The 19,100-nt window shown below is 49.9% G+C and overlaps 1 protein-coding gene across 2 annotated transcripts in view; it reads right to left on the reverse strand.

Moving 5' to 3' along the window:
- CHST11 (carbohydrate sulfotransferase 11) overlaps positions 1–19,100 on the reverse strand; it is a gene marked incomplete at both ends in the record, with an annotated part of 267,727 nt that overhangs the window by 127,879 nt on the left and 120,748 nt on the right. For both annotated transcript variants that reach the window (XM_080705142.1, XM_080705141.1), the window contains one exon: positions 6,897–6,982. In XM_080705142.1, the coding sequence (XP_080561268.1) occupies positions 6,897–6,982 (86 nt within the window). The remainder of the gene's footprint in view (positions 1–6,896; positions 6,983–19,100) is intronic.

A 19,100-nucleotide genomic window follows, 5' to 3' on the forward strand; every position in this document is an offset into this window, starting at 1 on the left:
CTTTTTTTTTTAATGGTCCTACTAAGTTGCTGAGGCTGTCTCCAGGTTGCTGAGGCTGTCCTCAAACCTGCATCCCTCCTGCCTCAGCCTCCCAAGTACTGAGATTCCAGGCATGTGCCATCATGGCCAGCTGCAATGGTCATTTCTTAAAAGCCTTTGGAGTGGATCTAATGCACATGCAGGCTTGAGAACCAATGATCTAATCCAACATTCTCATTTTAGAAATACTGATGCTGAAGCCAAGGAAAGGGACCATCTGCCTCAGAAAAGCTCAACATTTAATAAGTGGCCAGGACAGGGGCAGAGCTGACTCAGAGGTCATGTGCTACCTCCTACGAGTCCCTGGAGGCCCCAATCCCCACCAGCAAACTCTCCTGAATGGTGGACAAGACCCCACCCCCTTGGTACTGACCTGTCTCTCCTGCCCCCCTCAAGTGGCTCCAGCATCACCCCAACTCCAGCCACAAGCTCCCTCGCCCTCTGAACATGCCACGGACTGTCCCAGTGGTGAAATTTACTCTGGCCATTCCTTCTTCCATGTCCTTCCTTCTTCTTGCCACAAAGCCTTAGACACCTGGCTCAGGCGCCACCCCTCTGTCAAGCCCCCACTGTGCCCTGCGCCTGGAGGGTTTGTTATTCATGACCGACTTTCTCATAACTTTGCAAAAACCTTCTGTCGTCTACCACTTATGTGATATTACCTACATCCCTCTCTCCCCATGCCTTTTTCCTGTTTATTTTATGAATGTCTATAAAACAAGCAAATTTTGGCAGGAATTGCTGAAAGGAAAAAAAATTACTTAGGTTAGAACTAAAAAAGTCCCCACCCTGTACCCTGGAACTATTGCGAGCTTTTTCCAATCTAACACTTGTAAGTGAATGGATGTTCCACATCTCACCAAGACGACCCATCCCACGGTGGAGTTCTCGCTGGGAATTCCCCACTGAGCCTGGCTCCAGCCACAAGGTGAAGGACCCTCCTCGCCTGGGCCAAATAGCAAACTCAGTAAGCAACATACAAATCTGCAATTGGCTATTGGATGGTGCATTCCACACTGGGCCACAAGCCATGGCTCTAGCCTTTGGGAATTTTACAACCTGTCCTGATCGCACCCAGGCCTCAGCTTGAGGCACTAGGAAAAGGATTCTCTGGGAAGCATTTTCCCACCTGGGAAGGATAAAATGTGAGGCTGTCCCCCTCCTGCAACCTCGCCACGTCAGATAGGCCTGGACCTAAGCTGTGTGTTCTTGGCAACTCATTCAACCTTTCTGAACCTCAGTTAACCTATCCAAAAAATGGGGTGTTCAAAGTCCTTCCTCTTAGGGTTGTTGTAAAGGCTCGATGAGGGGCTGGAAATGTAGCTCAGGGCCCCGAAAGCACCCGGCCCTGGGTTCAATTCCCAACACCACACACATGCAAAAGAAAGTCAGAAATAAAATAATAAGGTTTCGATGAAACATGTTCGGAAGACACCTAGAACAATCACAGACATGTTTGCTATATTCAATGCATAATAACATGCTTTATCCTTTTCTTCCCTTTTCCCTTCCTGCGCTTCCTCTCTCCGTCTTCTCCATCTTCCCTCCTGGAGCCCCCCTGATGGAAACTCACTTTAGCACACTAAAGACTGGACCACTGAGAACCCGGCACTTGGGGATGCTAAAGAGAGGCTTCCAGTTCTTGCCATTCCCCCCTTCTTACTGATTTCGTTTTTGTTTCTGTTTCCTCAAACAGTTCACCCAGAATACACCTAGATCCCTGGACACCGACCGGTCCCCAGGGACCCCCAATGAAGCCTGGGGACAGTTGGCTCTGCTGGACACTGTACAAGGGCCCAGATGCACTGCCTGCAGAGTCCTGATCGGTCCTGAGCGGTTCCTTCCTCCCTTAGACTGTGGTAATCACAGAGCGAGAGTAAGTACTAAAGAAAAGAGCAGGCAGGGCAGAGCTGAACCACACGGGAGCCGCTGCAAAGATGTGGGGGAACCCACAGAGGACTGGGAGGTGGGCGAGGCAGAAGGACAGGCTGTCTCGCCCTCGCTGGCGTTTAGGGACAATTATGCCTTATTACCGGCTGACAACAGCGTCTGCCCCTCGAGAGGAGCTGAGCTCGGGCGGCCGCAGATGTGCGCGGCCCACAAATATGCAGTTGGCAACTCCTGAACTTTCGGTGACTTGACGCCAGCTGATCTGATGGGCAATTACGTTTTATTTTGGGGCCAGGGAGTCAGCAGAGAGTAAAGAAAATTATAAGACATCAGAGTGCAGTTTTGCTAAGAATATCAACTGCAAAGTTGATTTGGGGGTTCTTTTTTTAACCAATTGTTGTTTTAATAGTTAAGGGCTTGCAAGACACCAAAATAAGAATGCCTTGGGCCTTGAAATCTGATTATAACCAGTATTCCCAAAGGAGGGTTAAGTCTTTGTTCAGTGAAACTCTGGGTCGGTTTGTTTCTAGGGCAATTCTTGCCCAAAGAACTTTGCTAGTAGTGGGAAGTATAGCAGAGAGCTGAGCCTGGATTTTCTAGTTTGTTCTGCAATTGAATCTAGGATTTCTTACTAGCTTGGTGGTCTTGGAATCTGTTGCAGAAACTGAGTAGCCTTAGTTTCCCCCCCTCCATAAAATGGGGAAATAAAAGCCAGCTCAGGGCTTACTATAAGGAGTCTATGAAATGCTTCTAAGCATCTAGACGTCATCTGGGCCTCAGTGTACCTACAGTGTAGGTACTAAGAGGGCATCTTCCGGCCATGGTGCAGGTTTTTGTTTTTGCAACGTTAGAGATCAAAGCTAAGTAAGTGCTCTATTGCTGAGCTCTCTCTGCAGCCCTTATTACTTTATTTTGAGACAAGAGTCTCACTAGGTTGCCCAGGCTGGCCTTGAACTTGCAGTCTTCCTACCTCAGCCTCTCAAGTAGCTAGAATTACAGGCATGCTCCAGCCTGCTACTGTGTTGGGGATTTTTAATCATATAAAACAAATAGTTCCATTTTCCCCACCATGTATCAAACCCAAATAACCAGTCAGCATATTAAGAAAGAAGAAAAAGTACCACTGGGCATACGCCTGTGATCCCAGTACTTGGGAGGCTGAGACAGGAGGGCCGCAGGTTTGAGACCAGGCTCGATGACTTAGGCCCTCGGCAACTTAGTGTGACCCTTTTTCACAATAAAAAAATAAAAAGGACTGTAGGTGTAATTTGGTAGTAGAACACTCCTAGGTTCACTAATTCCATGTGCAAAAAAAAAAAAAAAAAAAAAAAAGGTTGCCTGGGTTCAATAATTCTATGTACCAAAAAAGGGGGGGAGGCTCCATTTTCTGGGAGCAGTTTGGTTTCTCGTGATTAGAGGCTTTGTCATTTGCCTGAGCAATGACAAAGGTTCTGAGGTAGCAGCTTTAAAAGCTTGGCTGGTAGGAAAATACGAGAAACCACAGCAGAGCCCAAGCAGGGGCAAAATCTATAGACATCTCACTGACGCATGTGGAGCAAGAGTCAACAGGCGCGCCGGCCCCTTCCCTCCTCCCGATCCACAGGAGGATGATAGGGCAGCTTCCCCCAGGAATGCCACTTACGGACCTGGCGTGGGAATGGAGTCTGACTGCAGCTTGCAGAGGAAGCCAGCCAGAGAGAAAACATCCCAAGGAAACAGGCCCATCTTCCTGCAGAGTCGCCTACCAGGCCGCCGGCTCAAAGGGCCAGACGACGTGTCCAAGCATCCTTGAAGAGGGACAATGCTTCACCCACCTACGCCCTCACTGGCTGAACCAATCGCAGCCTACATCCCGCCCAAGCCCTGGGCCAGTACACGTGAACTTTTCAGCTGGACAACACTCAACACCACTGCAAGGAGGAGATGTCCATGGGTGAGGGGGAGGGATCTCCTTGGATTGGTTGGCAAAGATACCAAATAAGGACTTCCTCACCAAGCAGCTCATGCAAGCCAAGCCTGGAATAATAAGAGTAATAGATGTGGTGTCACACGCCTGTAATCCCAATGCTTGGGAGGCTGAGACAGGAGGGTTGCAGGCTTGAGGCCAGCCTCAGCAACTTAGCAAGACTCTGTTTCAACATCAAAAATAAAAAGGGCCGGCCGGGCGTAGTGGCGCACGCTTGTAATCCCCACGCTTGGGAGGCGGAGACAGGAGGATCGCACAGGTTCGAAGCCAGCCTCGCTGACTTAAGAGACCCTGTTTCCAAATAAATTATTAATAAAAAATAGGTCTGGGAGTGTAGCCCGGAGGTAGAAGGGTTCCATCCCCAGTACCACCAAAAAATAAAAAATAAAAATAAAGATCAAAAGGGCTGGTGGTGTAGGTCAGAGGTAGAATGTCCCTGAGTTCAATCCCCAGTACCCAAATAAACCAAAGTAACAGGCCCACAAGACTAAGCACACGTCCTCTTCACCGCCCCGTGCCTGGTGCCCCACGCTGAGCTGAGTGTGGTGGGCACGCAGCAACGCCACAGGAGGCGCTGAGTAAGACTGCCACCCCGAAACCACACCGCCCGCAACACAGGAGGGCGCACATTCTTCACACTGTATCACAATCAACGAACAGCAGTTCCAGAGGGGTTACGTAACCCGCTCCTAGTCACAAGGCTAAGAAATGATAAGAAATGACCACACCAGGCTTTGAACCCAGGTCTGACTCTGAAGCCGAAGCTTCCAATACAGAAGCCTCCCTCCTTGTGACATTAAAATGGCAAACCATACTTACAGAGCCCTGACACATCGGAATTATTTCGTGCCCCAACATTCCAGAGGGATGCTTAGATGGGAAAAGGAACACTAAAGAGACCTCACCACGTGCTCGGGGGCACAGCTATTTACAAGTGAAGTAGATTTTTTTTTCCCTTTTTTTCTTTTTTATGTGGGTGTGGGGATGGAACCCAGGGGCATTCGAGCTACCTTTGAGCTACACCCCCTGCCCTATTTTTTATTCTTTATTTTGAAACCGGGTCTCACTTAGTTGCAGAGGGCCTCACTAAGTAAGCTGAGGCTGGCCGCGAACCGCGATCCTCCGGTCTCAGCCTCCCGAGTGCGTGCTTTGAAGTAGATATTTGAAGCCAAGCTTTCGTTCTTTCAATCACAAATATTTGGGAGTACCTACTATCAGCCAGGCCCCGAGTTGGGTGTTGGGATTCAGCAGTGAACAGGGCACAGTGTGTAGACTTTCCATACAGAGGAAACGTCGGGAAACATTCCACACTGTGTGTCAGAAGCAGCCCTGCCCCATCAGCCAGTGTTACCCTCAACACAGGACGTCAACAAAGAGATGGGGAGAGTCTGCGTCTGGGTAGCCGGTGTGGTGTTCAACACGGCCTGCCAGAAGTCCTATGAGTCATCAGTGCCTGATTCTGCTAAAGATGTGAGTGGAGACAGGCTGGGAAGATGGGGGTGTAGACAGGCTAGGAGACCCGTCAGTGATGGTCAGTTCATTCGGGTACCAAAGGAAACCCCAATATCAACTTCCCTGCTGCATCACCCCAGAACCCAGTAGAGGAGGCCTCCAGCAATACTGAGTTAGCAATTAGCTGTTTAATTTGGCCTCTGCATCCAGAGCTCCAAGGTAGGGAGGGCGTGAGTTAACCTCAACAGACCACCCATGATGCCCAGACTTTCACAGAAGGGAGTGTAGATGAGACCAGGACACGAGGTGGGGTAAGACACTTCCATACCTTTGAAGCCCAAGAAGTATCTTCCTCTACCAAACACCGTGGTCTATGGAAATACCAAGTTAAGCGTCTGATATAAAGTCCAGAGACTACAGCAAAGCGGTGCTCCCCCTGCCCTTCCCAACAGCTATTTAAAGTCAGTCGATGTCATCATTATTACTCACACACCAACCAGGTCTCGGCACCAGGTACTAATTAATGTTCCTACAAAAGGCCCGGCCCTGGAGTTTCCACATCAAGACCCACACACCACAGAGGCCGTTGCCATGGTGACCAGGCTGGCTAAGTCTGCTCCTCACTTTCCATGAAGGACATGTTTCCTTGATTGGAGCATCCTTCTTCCCCCCCCCCCCTCTCCCACAAGAGTTCCTTTCATAATCGACAATACAGAGGCCATGTTTGCCGCCTCATAAACTGACAAGTCAGACTGACTGTTAACAGTCACTTAGCCCCCCCCACACACACACACACAGCCTTGTCAAACTGGGAGATGTGTGTGGCCTGCAGGGTACCACCGGGACTTCAGAATCCCACGTGGGAGCCTTCTTCTGGGGTGCAAAGAGGAGACTTACCGAGACGCACAGCCCAGCCAGCCCTTCAGGTTCAGAGTCCCATGGCTGGGACCTGTGGCTGTGAGACTCTCAGGGGCCCAGGCCCGGGACAGGTCTAAAAGCTGAACGTGTAGTCCTGCACTATACCGTGGCGTTTCAATAATTCTAAAGGATTCTCTCTAGAATGTCAGAAACGTTATACAGGTAGAGTACCCCTTATCCAAAGGCTTGGGACCAAAAGCGTTTCAGATTTGGAATTTTTGTTTCCAGATTCTGAAATATTTGCCTCTACCGAATGAGATATCTTGGGGATGGGATTCGAGTCTAAACATAAAATCCATTTATGCTGTATATGCACCTTATAAACATAGCCTGGAGGTAATTTTATACAGTATCCTCGGCGCCCCTGCATTTTGACTGACCCCTTACATGAGGTCGCACGCGGGGTTTTTCGTTTGTGGCGCCGTGTTGGTGTTCAAAGTATCTTATTTTGGAGCATGCTGGATCTCAGACATTCATACCAGGGACGCTCAGCCTGTCCAGTGGAAGGCAATGAAGAAAGAAACCGCCAATGATAAAGTGGAAGGGAGTTTCAAGTCCCCCCACAACACACTTTTGGGCTCTTCCAGTGCCACTCTCCCCACCCCCGAGGGCAGAGGCCCCCGAGGCTTACCTGGATCGGGTTGTACAGCTCCTGCAGGGGACTCCGCGACCCCTTCCGGCAACAGATGTCCACGCCAAAGGGATTCCTCCGCATGACTGAGGAAAGAAAGTAAAGCTGGTCAGAAAGGAGAGACAAAGGTTTGTTATCTGACAAAGAAAAGGCATCTGGGAGGGAGGGAAGGAAGGAAGAGAAGCTCGCTCCTAGCAAAGACCCCGCGGCTGGTCATGGGTCCAGGGACCTGGCCACCATTCCACCTTCCCCGTCCACGCGCTTAAAGAGCTTCCTAGAGAGTTCCCAAGAAAACAAGACAGGTCTCTAAAACTCACTAGCGTGAAACCATCGCAAAAGCCACAGCCAAGATCATCAAGAGAGTCGGTTCTACCAGGCACCAGGCTCGGCGACGTACAGCCTCCCAGCCCGCGTCAATGCATGATTGCACAAACCCAGATCGTTATGGGGTCAGGGGATGCTGAGGCTGCCGCAAGGCAGCACGCAAACTGTTCCGCAGCCAGCCCTTTCATATGAGTAGAAGCGGTCCACGCAAACACCCGGATAAAAAGCGTTGAGAGGTAAATACATGAACCAGTAACACAGCCACCATCACTACCCAGCACTGTGCGTTGGGCTCCTTCTGGCGGCCGGCACCGCCGCTGTGTTCCCACCAGCATCGCCACTAACTCCTGAGCTACACGGCGCACCCCGCCTTTGCATGGCCAATACCAATACCGGCTCCACAAAAATCGTGTGTCAGCTGATGTGCACTGAATCACATCTGTGCTGCACGACTCTATTTTTAAGATTCCATGGAGAGTTCCCTCAGACACCAGTGACCTTGACCTCCAATTCCTGACCCTGACCTAGTCCCCTGGTAAGGGCAGGCCTCTCCCCAGGAGGCCCCTCCCAACAGGGAAGGCAGAGGCGGCCTCTCCTAAGTCCCTGTAAATGATGAGTTTACAGCTTGAAGCCAGTGTGATGGTACACACTTGTAATCCAAGTACTTGGGAGGCTGAGACAGGAGGATCGCAGGTTCAAGGACAGCCTCAACAAGGTAGTGAGACCCTGTTTCAAACTAAAAAGTAGGTTCAGAGGTAGAACTCCCTTGGGTTCAATCCCAAGTACCACAAAATAAACAAACAAATTAATTAATTAAAATAAAATATGAGCTTGAAACAGGAAGGATGAGGGTTTCTGGTTCTAGACAGAGATGCCACATGAGGTTATAAAAGAGGGGGTGAAGTGAACCCCTCAAACCCGCCAGCACTGAGACCACCAAGACCTACTTTTACATGGGAGTGGAGTCTTCCTGTTTTTCATTCTTCATGTTCCCCAAAACCCCCACTCCACGGAGCCCCTCGTGTAGCCCCTCGTGTGGTATCTAGACACACACAGGCTTGTGGAAGGAGGAAAAAGGGAGGGGGAGAAGAGGAGGAGGAAGGGGGAAAGGAAAGGAAGAGAGGAGAGGAGAGGAGAGGAGAGGAGAGGAGAGGAGAGGAGAGGAGAGAGGGGAGGGGAGGAGAGGAAAGTAGGAGCAAGTGCTTTCTTCTTTCTTACAGAGCAACATATTAGGGGCACTAGCAGAACGAGGAAAACAGACCTTTCACAGGCCTCAAGAATTCACCCGCTGCACCGCAGCAGCAAAGGACAAGTGGGACATCCCCTCGGCCCCTGGCTTTGAACAGACAGCCTGGGTTCGAATCCTGGGTCTACCATATGCCTGCGGTGTGACCTTAGAACAAATTACCTTACCTCTCTGGGCCCCTGTTCTGTAAAGTGCGGGTGGGAAGGGCATCAAACTCTCTGGCTTAGATGCAAAGATTAAGTGAGTTACTACTGTGTGCGGAATGCTCAAAACTGGCTTGGCAAACAGCCAGGGGATACGTTTCTGGGGCTATTCCAGATCATAGACTAGGTTTGCACATGACAATGTGTGACAAAAGCTGATCCCCCTCCCCCCAAAGATGGACACTCTCTTCAGGAGTGCAGAAGTCAGCTGCAAAGCACTCCCTAGACCTCCATTAGGGCACAGTCAGAAGACTAGGGGGGCAGCTAGAAGGGGGACTCCGGGGCCCTGCCCAGAAGCCAATCTGAGGTCAGAAAGTGAGGGGTGGCTTCCACCAGCAGCCGAGGGCTTGGGGACGGCGTCCAGGTGAACAGACCCTGCCCGGGCAAGAGTGGCTCACACGCTGAGCCCTGTGGGGACCCTGAAGGAAGTCAGTCGCCAATTCCAGAAATGGGAGGCCATGTTTTCCCTCACCCTCCTAGGACAGGGGTCAGCCATCTTTTTCTGGGGAGAGCCAGGCGGTACTGGGCTCTGAGCCGCCGTCGGGGGACTGTACAATGAAGCCCGGCCATGGTGGCCCTACAGCAATGCTTCCATTCATAAACAGAGGAACTGGAGTTTCATATCATTTCACATGGCGGGAAATATTGTTCGTTTGAGCTGTTTTCAGCGGGCGGTGGGCTGGACCTGGCCGGAGCCTCCAGCCCCTACCTGAAAACCCACCCGATGTTCCGGGATTGCCATGCCGGCTCCATACACAGCCGGTGCGCCCACGGCCTGCCCGGGGCGCTGGGTCTGCAGGCCAATGTCGATACATAAAAGTCATTAGAGTCTGATTAGGCTGTCCAGAGAAACACTGGTTCTTTGTTCGACCCCAGCTGCCCCCAAGAAAAAGGAAGAGAAAACCCATTCCCTGTTTTTCTTTCATTTATTTCTTCATTTTTCATTTCCACCAAAAAGAAGGCAAACTGTGAAACGCATGCACGTTGCCCTTGGTGCGCGGTCACAGAGCAACACCCTGGAGGAGGAGAAAAAAAAAAAAAACACAGCCATAAAACTTGTGAAATTACGCCCGTGCCGAGCAAGATGAAACTCTCCCTACAGCGGCGGTGCCAGACTGGTTCATCGAGGCCCGAGGCCACAGGACCGCCTCGGCGAAAACCCCGCCGTGGAATCCATTAAAAGTCTGATTTTATGGGAGCAGTATTATTTAATTGGTTTATTTTTCTAATGCAAGGCCTTTAAAGGGCTTTGACCGTGTGAGGCCTGCAATGGGGTGATCAGCCCCCAGCCCTGCCTGGGACTTCAAGGCCTGGTGTGCAAGCTGGCTTTGGCGCCCCAGGCCACAGAGGCCAGAGGGGGCCCGTGGGCTTTTTTTTTTTTTTTTGCGGGTCTGGGGATGAAACCCAGGGGCATTCGACCTCTGAGCTACAGCCCCGATCATATTTTTTATTCTTTATTTTGAAACCGGGTCTCACTGAGCTGCAGAGAGCCTCACTAAGTAGCTGAGGCTGTCCGTGGGTCCGTGGACCATGATCCTCCGGTCTCAGCTTCCCGAATGCTGGGATTATACGTGTGCACCACCACACCTGGCTCCCCATGGGCTTTTTAATTAGGATGACAAAAAGCCCACTTTGGGGGCGCTGGCTGCGTGCAGGGCGCTTGGGGAAGAGGAACCCGTCCATCAGAGAGAATCAGGGACCTGTGTTTTACACACCGTCTCCCCGAGCCTCCTGGAACTGCGGTCACTTGAGGAAAGTCCAGACCACATATGGGGACAGTGGCCGAACAGAGACATGCACCTGGCAGGTGCCTAGGTCCACCTCCCCATCCCTGTGACCCCAGGGACACAGCGCGCTGAGTCTGCAGCCACCCTGGCCAATCGGGTAACCCCTTGACTCAGAATAGAATCAAGAGAGGTCAAGAAAAGGCAGAGGCCCCAGGTCCCCAGGTGACTCCCAAGCTGCAGCTTCTCTGCGGTGTTGTCTAAGGGCTGGAGGAGGGACAGAGGCCCGGGAATCTGTGTTTTAGTAGGTCCTCCCCGTTGCGCCCGGGGAGGAGGGAAGCGAATCATATCCTCTGGGCTCTCTGATTCTTGAGGATCAGATTATAGGATAAATAACCACCACACACTTCTGGTTTCCCAAGGCACCAAGACAACAATGTTTAAAGGAAAACTGCCCTGAGACAGGAAGAGGAAGATCGCAGGTTCAAGACCAGCCGCAGCAATGTGGATAGACTCTCGGCAACCTACCAAAACGGTTTCAAAATAAAAAAAAATAATAATTTTTAAAAAGGTAAGCCGGACATGATGGTACGTGCTTATAAATCTAGTACCTGAAAGAACAAGACAGAAAGACTGTGGGTTAGGGGACAGCCTCAGCTACTTAGTGAAACCTTGTTTCAAAATAAAGAATAAAAAATAGGGCTGGGGGTTTAGCTCAGAGGGAGAATGCCCCTGAGTTCCATCCCCAGAAATGAAAACAAACAAACAAATAAATAAATAAAAAGGAGGTAGAGCTTGGAGGTAGACTGCCCTTAGGTTTCATCCTCAGTACCAAATAAATAAAAGCTATGAACATCTCCTAACACCAGCATCACATGAGGGTACAGAGCTGAGCCCTGCAGCTTTTTCAGGTATAAAGCATGATTGTTAGAGTCACAACTGACCACCAGGCTCTCATAACCGAGTGCCAACACTGAGGACTCGCTGGGCTGCCTGGGGGATCACAGGAGGGTCCTGATAAAGAGGGTTCCACGCCCCCTGTGAATGCCAAAATCCACAGATGCTCAAGTCCCTTAGATAAAATGAACTAGTGTTTGCAAATAACCTACAAATATCATCCTGTGTCCTTTAAATAATTCCAGCAGCCTTTAGACCATTACTTGTAACACCTAATGCAAGGTAAATGCTCTGTAAGTAGTTATTACATTGTATATTGTTTAGAGAATAACCACAAGGAAAAAGTCTGTGCTTGTTTAATACAGGTACTCCTTTCTCTTTCTTTCTTTCTTTCTTTCTTTCTTTCTTTCTTTCTTTCTTTCTTCCCTTCCTTCCTTCTTCCCTTCCGTCCTTCTCTCTCTCTCTCTCTCTCTCTCTCTCTCTCTCTCTCTCTCTTTCTTTCTCTCTTTCTTCCTTTTTTCTCTTTCTACTGGGGTTTGAACTCAGGAGTTCTACCTCTGAGCTATATAGCTCCAGTATTTTTTAATATTTATTTATTTATTTATTTATTTATTTAGAGGTACTAGGGATAGAACCCAGGGGCATTCTACCTCCAAGCTATACCCCCAGTCCTATTTTTTTATTCTTTATTTTTAAACCGTGATCCACAGTTGTTTGAATCTCAGGATGTAGAACCTAGAGGTTCCAAGGCTGACCACTCTCAGATAAGCATATGTTCCCTGCGAGAACAAGGGGCCTCAAGGAAGCCCGGGTAACCGATAGGCAGCTGGGGCGGGTGATGGGGAGATCGTCGGCGTTCACACTCGCAACCCACAGAGCAGGGCTGTGTCCACTTCACTGATAGGAGACTGAGTCGAGGCGGGGTTAAATACCTCCCCTGGGTCTCACAACCAGTAGGAAGTGAAGACATGATTCTGATCCATGCAGCAGCCCACGCCTGCTGCCATCACCAAGCTTCGGTGCCGTGCAAACCAACCGTCTCCAAGTCCCCTCCTGGCCTGAGAGCTGGCCGGCCGGCCACATCTATGACACGTGACCCAAAGTGTAATCCAGCATTATAGGACTCATCGACCAATGTGATGGGCAGACGACTAATGCCTATTATACTCATTCATTCATTCACTCATTCATTCATTCATTCGACAAACTTTCACGGAGCACCTATGATATGCTGGCGTGTGCCCGGCACTGGGTTTTGGGGAACAGACTCTCTCCATCTTACTCAGGCTGTTTCTCTAGCATGGGGCACACAGTAGGTAACTCAGAAAGGTGGATGAGTGGCCTAGGAGTTAACCACTTTTGTAAGAGCGTCGCGCAGGTTGTTTCTTGCTATAAACCAAGGAAACTGCCGGTCGCATGGCTTTTTTCCACTTCCACAATATAAGGGCTGATGATCAGAAGCCCAAGAAACAAACCCCTGAGGACATTTCTCGGCGGCCGCCTGCCAGCCACCCACCGCCATGAGTTTTATTTAGCTACAGCGCTTGTTTTCCCTTTCTAAACCCAATGGGATTAAAGGCAGTTCTTAAGGATCTAATTGGCTCCATTTCAGGATGCTTCTCGGACCCAAGGAGAGTTCTCTATATTCCAAGATACAAAAATAGAGCTAAAATTAAAATCAGGGTGTGCGTGCGTGCTTCCCCAGGATGAAGAGCAGCGCCTCGCTGCGGCGTGCTCCCAGCTCAGGCTCTCCAATCCGCCCACCCGGCTCTCCGGGTGGCCCCTGGGCCTCTCAGTGCTACTGGTACCAAAGAGAGTGCTGGCTAGCCAGCCAGCTCTGAGGAAACGCTGCCGGAGGGCAGGATCTGCCTCCAGGGTTGTCACAAAAGCAAAGAGTTTGGCATTCTGAGGGATGGAAGCATAGTCCAAACCCCTCAGCTCACAGCAGAACCTGAGAATGCTTACACTCCTGCCCCAGATCCCCCGTGCGGCCAGTGGCAGAGCCAGGGCTGGAAGTCAGGTCTTATAAGACACACTAATAGTTCATAATCGTCACCAAAGCTACCATTTATTATGTATTCACACCAGGCCTGGTGACGCACTTCTGTAATCCCAGTACTTGGGAGGCTGAAAGAGGAGGAATGTGGGTTTGAGACCAGACTTGGCAACTTAGCCAGATTAACTTCAGCAATTTAGCAAGATCCTGTTTCAAATTTAAAAAAAGAAAAAAAAAATTTTAAGGGCCAGGGGTGTAGGTTGGGGGTAAAATGCCCCTGGGTTTGATCCCCAGTACCAAGAAAAAAAAAAATTTACCAAGTGCCTGGTGCCTGATACATTAAACCTTTTCTCTCTTAGTTCTTATAAAGACCCTTTACATTAGATACAGTAATATCATTTATTCCTATTTTACAGTTGAAGAAACTGAAGCTAGAGAGATTAAGTAACTTGCCCGAGGTCATACTGCCAGATAATGGCAGGCGAGTGCAAATCCTAGCCCTGCTCCGTCTCTTTCTAGAATCGGTGCTCCTTACAGCTCCCCTGCGCTGTCTGTAAAGGCAGGAAGACGCTTTACGCACAGAACTGCCACCATCCTGGTACGGTCAGTTCATTCAGCAATCACAGGGGGTTGCGCTGGCACCAGATCACCCCGGTCCAGCGGGGGCCCATCTTCCCACAAGCAAAACAATGGCAGCGCCCAGTCCACTCCAAACACCTTCGGAGTCTCCTGACATGGGAACAGCCCGGCCGTGACTCGTCCTGGACTCCAGGCTCTGAGAGCCCAAACAGCAGTGCAACCCAACATGGCTGTACCAAACGACCACCCATGCCAGCGCCGGCCACCGTGCGGTCAGCCCATCCACCAAGACAGCACCGTGGGATTCCCGCTCGTCACTGCCCCTGGGTTCAATTCCCATCCCCTCCCCCCAAAATAAAACACAAATACAACAGCAACAACAAAAATCCCTGTGATTGCTGTTAACTTGTCTGCTGTATTTTAATCCCCAGGAACCTGTATTTCGGCAAGATTTCAGTGCATAGTGAGCAGTCTTTGGTGCTTTGAATCCAAACTCGTGTTTGGAGTCTGAGAACTTGCTGGCCCTCACCTGGCTACTCTTGCTCATTTCAGAGAAGAAAACTGGGCCCGGTGAGGGGACAGCATGACCGGCAGTGCCCCAGCTGGGCTGGCGGGCACGGAGGCTGGCGCATCCCCTCCGGCTCAGAGTCCCGCAGCCGTCAAGGCAACCCTCCCTCTCCACGCGCCAGCGCCCAAGGGCCTAGCGTAGCAGACACTCAGCACGTGGCTCAATATTGAGCACGTGTGTCAAGTGACTAAAAAATAAAACTGCAGGTCACACAACCCGAAGATTCAACCAAAGATCCCAATTCTATTAAAGGGGTGCCAGGCCAAACTGCTTACTAAGCACAGGAAAACAAAGGAGAGAGGTTAGCAATTCTTCCTTAAAAGGGTTAATTTGCCTTCTTAGGCCAAGAGGTCAGAAGGAAAAAAAAAAGGAAAAACATAAATCAAAATGAAAATATTAAGCTCTTCGGCTCCTGGGCGGTGCCTTAAGCGGTTCTCTGGGCACCCCACAAACTCTAATTACTGCTACCATCTCCCCTCTAAAATCTATACCCACCCAGCAGGAAGGGGGTATCACACTCATCCTGATGAAGGAACTGAGGCTCTGGGGAGCACCGTGGCTGCTGAGTGGCAGGGTGGGGTCCCAACCCACATCTCCCCCCCCCCCCCCGCTCCTGCACACCACCCCCGGCTCCTCCTCTGAAATGAGACGCGTCCCCACTTGGTGTCTGGGACGGGATAGGACATGCAAACAGATAGCGCTGGTCGCCAGGGCCCTTCGGGTTCTTTACAAAACACCCTGCATGACTTTTCAGGAGCCCCAGAGGGCGAGGGAAGAACTGGATTCAGCCTAAGTCCTCAGTGATGCCGCCACCAAACCCCTGTGTCTGGATTCCCGTTGCTGTCCCAACAAGACCAGCCTGGAGCCATTCAGAACCATCTTCTGGTCCCTCTTCTCCTTACCTGAGACTCTGCAAGTAAATTCAATCAAGAACACTGAGAGATTGGGGGCTTTATTTGATTGAGGAGTAATCTGAGCCTTTATCAGAGCCAGTTCCCCTAACAGACCCTCTACTACTGGAAGCTCCTTGAGGCAAGGGGTCCCTCCCGACGCCCAGCCTGCAGGCGGCGGTTATAGAACTAAAGAGAATTGAACTTTTGGCAGCTAAAGGTCACGGGTATAAATCTAAGAGTTGGGTAAATGTTCTTGGTATAATTTGAGAAAAGACACCGCTTCGTCTAGGAGCCATGAGGTTTGCCGACATTGAAGCCTTCCCCGGGGATGTTAAAGCTCAGCTTGGAAGAATACACCGTATATTCAAACACTTACCTGCCTGGGGATAAACTGGGCCATCAAACGGATTCACCCAAACCAATGGCCTCCACGGTCAGTCTATTCTATTAGAGGATTTTGATCCATTTGTAGAAATGTGCCCACTGCACAGGGGTTGGCCTTTTGTGATGATTATTTATCTTCCTGTAATGTCTTCGAGGCTCATTAACATTGTAGGATGTGTCAGAATCTCGTTCTTTTATGCGGCTGAACCACAGCCCAGGCGTGTACACGGCACACCGCGTCCGTCCATTTGTCAAGGGATGGACACTGGCTCTTTTCATCTCTGGCTGTTGTGAACAGTGCTGCTACAAATGTGAGTGTGCACACATCCCTCTGCACCCCTGCGGGGATTTTGCTGAGACCGGAGGTGTGTCCTGGAAGTGGAGTCCAAAGGTGCCAGGCGGCCTCAGAGCCAGGGGTGAGGACAGCAGGTGTTCCTGCTGCAATGGCTGTTTGGAGCAGAACCTCGGGACTGGGCATCAGGGTCAGATGCGCCAGGAGAGGCATGCCAGCTGTCTCCTAGCTCATCCTACGGTAGTGAGCCAGAAAGACAGGCCAGGAATCCAAATGAAGACAGCCAACCAGCGGGCCTGTGGGCTCCACGGAGGGGTGTGAATGTGGGGAGAGCAGATTAAGTCCAGTCGTGGGCCACACGAGCTCACTCAGAGCCCAGCTCTGAGGAAGACACACTGGGCCACTGATACTGCCACTCACAAAACAGCCGGGAAAGGGACCCCAAAATAGTTGGAGATGCCAAGATTAAAATCCTTTAAAAACCCAGGATGGGGCTTGGGTGGAGTTCAGTGGCAGAGTGCCTGTCTAACATGTGGGGGCCCTGGGTTACATCACCAGCTCCAAAAAAAAGAGAGATGATTTCAAATTAAGTAGAGAAATCTGCAAAACAGGCAGACCTATGGACAGAGAAAGTGGATCGCTGGTTGCCCAAAGCCGGGGTGGGAACGGGGAGGGACGGCAAAATGACAAGGGCTTCTTTCTGGAGTGATGGAAACGTTCTAAACTTAGACCTCGGTGATGTTTGCACAACTCTGTAAACACACCCCGATTCACAGAATTCCACATTTAACACGTGTGGATTCTATTCATGAAATAAAAGCTCAATAAGGCTATTTTAAAAAATAAGTACAGAAATGCTTTCAGAATAAAACCCTTAATATTAACATTTCCAAGTACAAACACCTTGCAATACCAACATGAAAGAGTTCATTGAACACATTGTCTTGGCTTGAGATGGTAAGTTGGAGTCTGCATTTACATATAACGGTAGGGTCCTGAAGAAATTTAAGATACATCATCTTTGTGAGTTTGAAACATTAGATTTGTATTTTTAGATACTTGCTTGTTTGTTCATCAGACCACTGAATTTTGCAAAAAAAAATTTAATATATTTCAAATAAAATATATGAAATTTTAAATCCAATTTAAATTATTAAAAGATAATTAAGGGGTTTCTCCCACTTTTGGTACTGGGGATTGAACCCAGGGGTATTCCACCTCTGAGCTACACCCCAGTCTCATTCATTCATTCATTCATTCATTCATTCATTCATTCATATAGAAACAGGAGCTTGCTAGGTGGCCGAAAGTCTCCCTATTGCCAAGGCTCGCCTCAAACCTGCCATCCTCCCACTTTAGCCTCCCAAGTACTGGAATTACAGGTGTACACCACTGTGCCTAGAGAAGGTTAAGTTTTTCAAAGACTAAATAGTAATCAAAAGGGCACATTTATTTATTTATTTATTTATTTTTGGGGTGGTACTGGGGTTCCTGGAAGCCCTTCTACCTCCGGGCTACATTCCCAGACCTATTTTATATTTTTGAAACAGGGTCTCTTACGCCAGCGCAGCTGGCTTCGAACCTGCACGATCCTCCTGTCTCCGCCTCCCAAGCACGGGGATTAACAAGCGTGCGCCACCATGCCCGGCAAAAGGCCACATTTATAATCCCAGCATTTGGGAGGCGAAGACCAGAGGATCGTGGTTCGCGGACAGCCTCAGCTACTTATGAGGCCTCTTGCAACTCAGTGAGACCCTGTTTCAAAAACAAAGAATAAAAAATTAGGGCTGGGTATGTCGTTCAGAGGTAGAATGCCCCTGGGTTCCATCCCCAATACCATAAAAAAAAAAAAAAGCCACCCAAAACATAGCTGGCTAAATTTACTAGGTTTGTGAACAGGGAGCAGAGAGTAAGATCCATACCTTGAAGGTAGGTTCTAAGATTTTTTTTTTTTTAGAAGCTTTTTCTGAATGCAACTGTCACCCACAGTGATTTAAAAAGCCTCGGACCAACAGAGAGAGAATGAACAGTACCGGGTCCCCGAGGCTGGTCTCAGGGTGAGGGGTTATGAGTGGCTGCCATGAAGTGGCCCCACCCCAAACCTCAGCACATGTTTCATCCCTGGAAACTCTGCGATGCTCGAAGAACTATATTATAGAGAAACTTAAGATCTCATGGAAAAACAGTTCAAGAAAAACTAAAACAGGCGGTTAACTCAGGGAAGCCCTTAGACATCACACTTTACACTCTAAACCAAGACCAACAGCACTGCAAAAGAGATCCTATTAATGCCTTAAATAAGCAATTATGAGCATCTAATGTTGAGCTACCTTTCTTGTCTGCTGAAGAATTTGTGTCCTCCCCTACAGTTCCCCCTGCAAAGCTCATAGATTTCTTTTGCAGGGACACGAGGAACAGGCCAACATCCTTTCTCCCTGGTGTCTGGGGCTCCACGTCTGACTTCATGACTGGAAGGAGTGGAGGTCAGCCTCCAGGGTCCCATGGTCACAGAGTCAGAGGGACATGGCTGCTTGAGAAGGGAGTCGCATGGATCACCTTTGTTTAAGCTGCTCGGGCCTGGCGGGACTTTGGCCCCACACATCCTTCTCCCCTGGAGTGCCCACCTCACTCGGGCAGGTCTCCTGCCCAGGGTTTCAGCCCTGCTTGGTCACACAGCCTCTTTGAAGGTCAAGGAGATTGTCACCCATCCTCTGTCTCTCTCAAGGCCAACTAGGAAAACCCTGAGCCCTCAGGGCTTCTGCTTTCCCCCTTTCTTCCACCACCAGCATAGGAGGTGGGAAGGGACCCTGGCTAAGATCACAGTATATGGGGTCGAATAGTGCCCCCTCCCCCAAATTCACAACCACCCAAACCCTTCAGAATGTGACTTTACTTGGAAATAGGGATTCTGAAAATTTAATTATAGTTAATTAAGATGAGGTCATACCAGATTGCAGCAGGCCCTAAATTCCATGGCTGATGTCCTTAATAGAAAGAGGACACACAGCCGGGCGTGGTGGCGCACGCTTGTAATCCCCACGCTTGGGAGGCAGAGACAGGAGGATCGCGCAGGTTCGAAGCTAGCCGCGCGCGCTGGC

This window comes from Muscardinus avellanarius (assembly GCF_963383645.1).
Source record: "Muscardinus avellanarius genome assembly, chromosome: 11".
NCBI lineage: Eukaryota > Metazoa > Chordata > Mammalia > Rodentia > Gliridae > Muscardinus > Muscardinus avellanarius.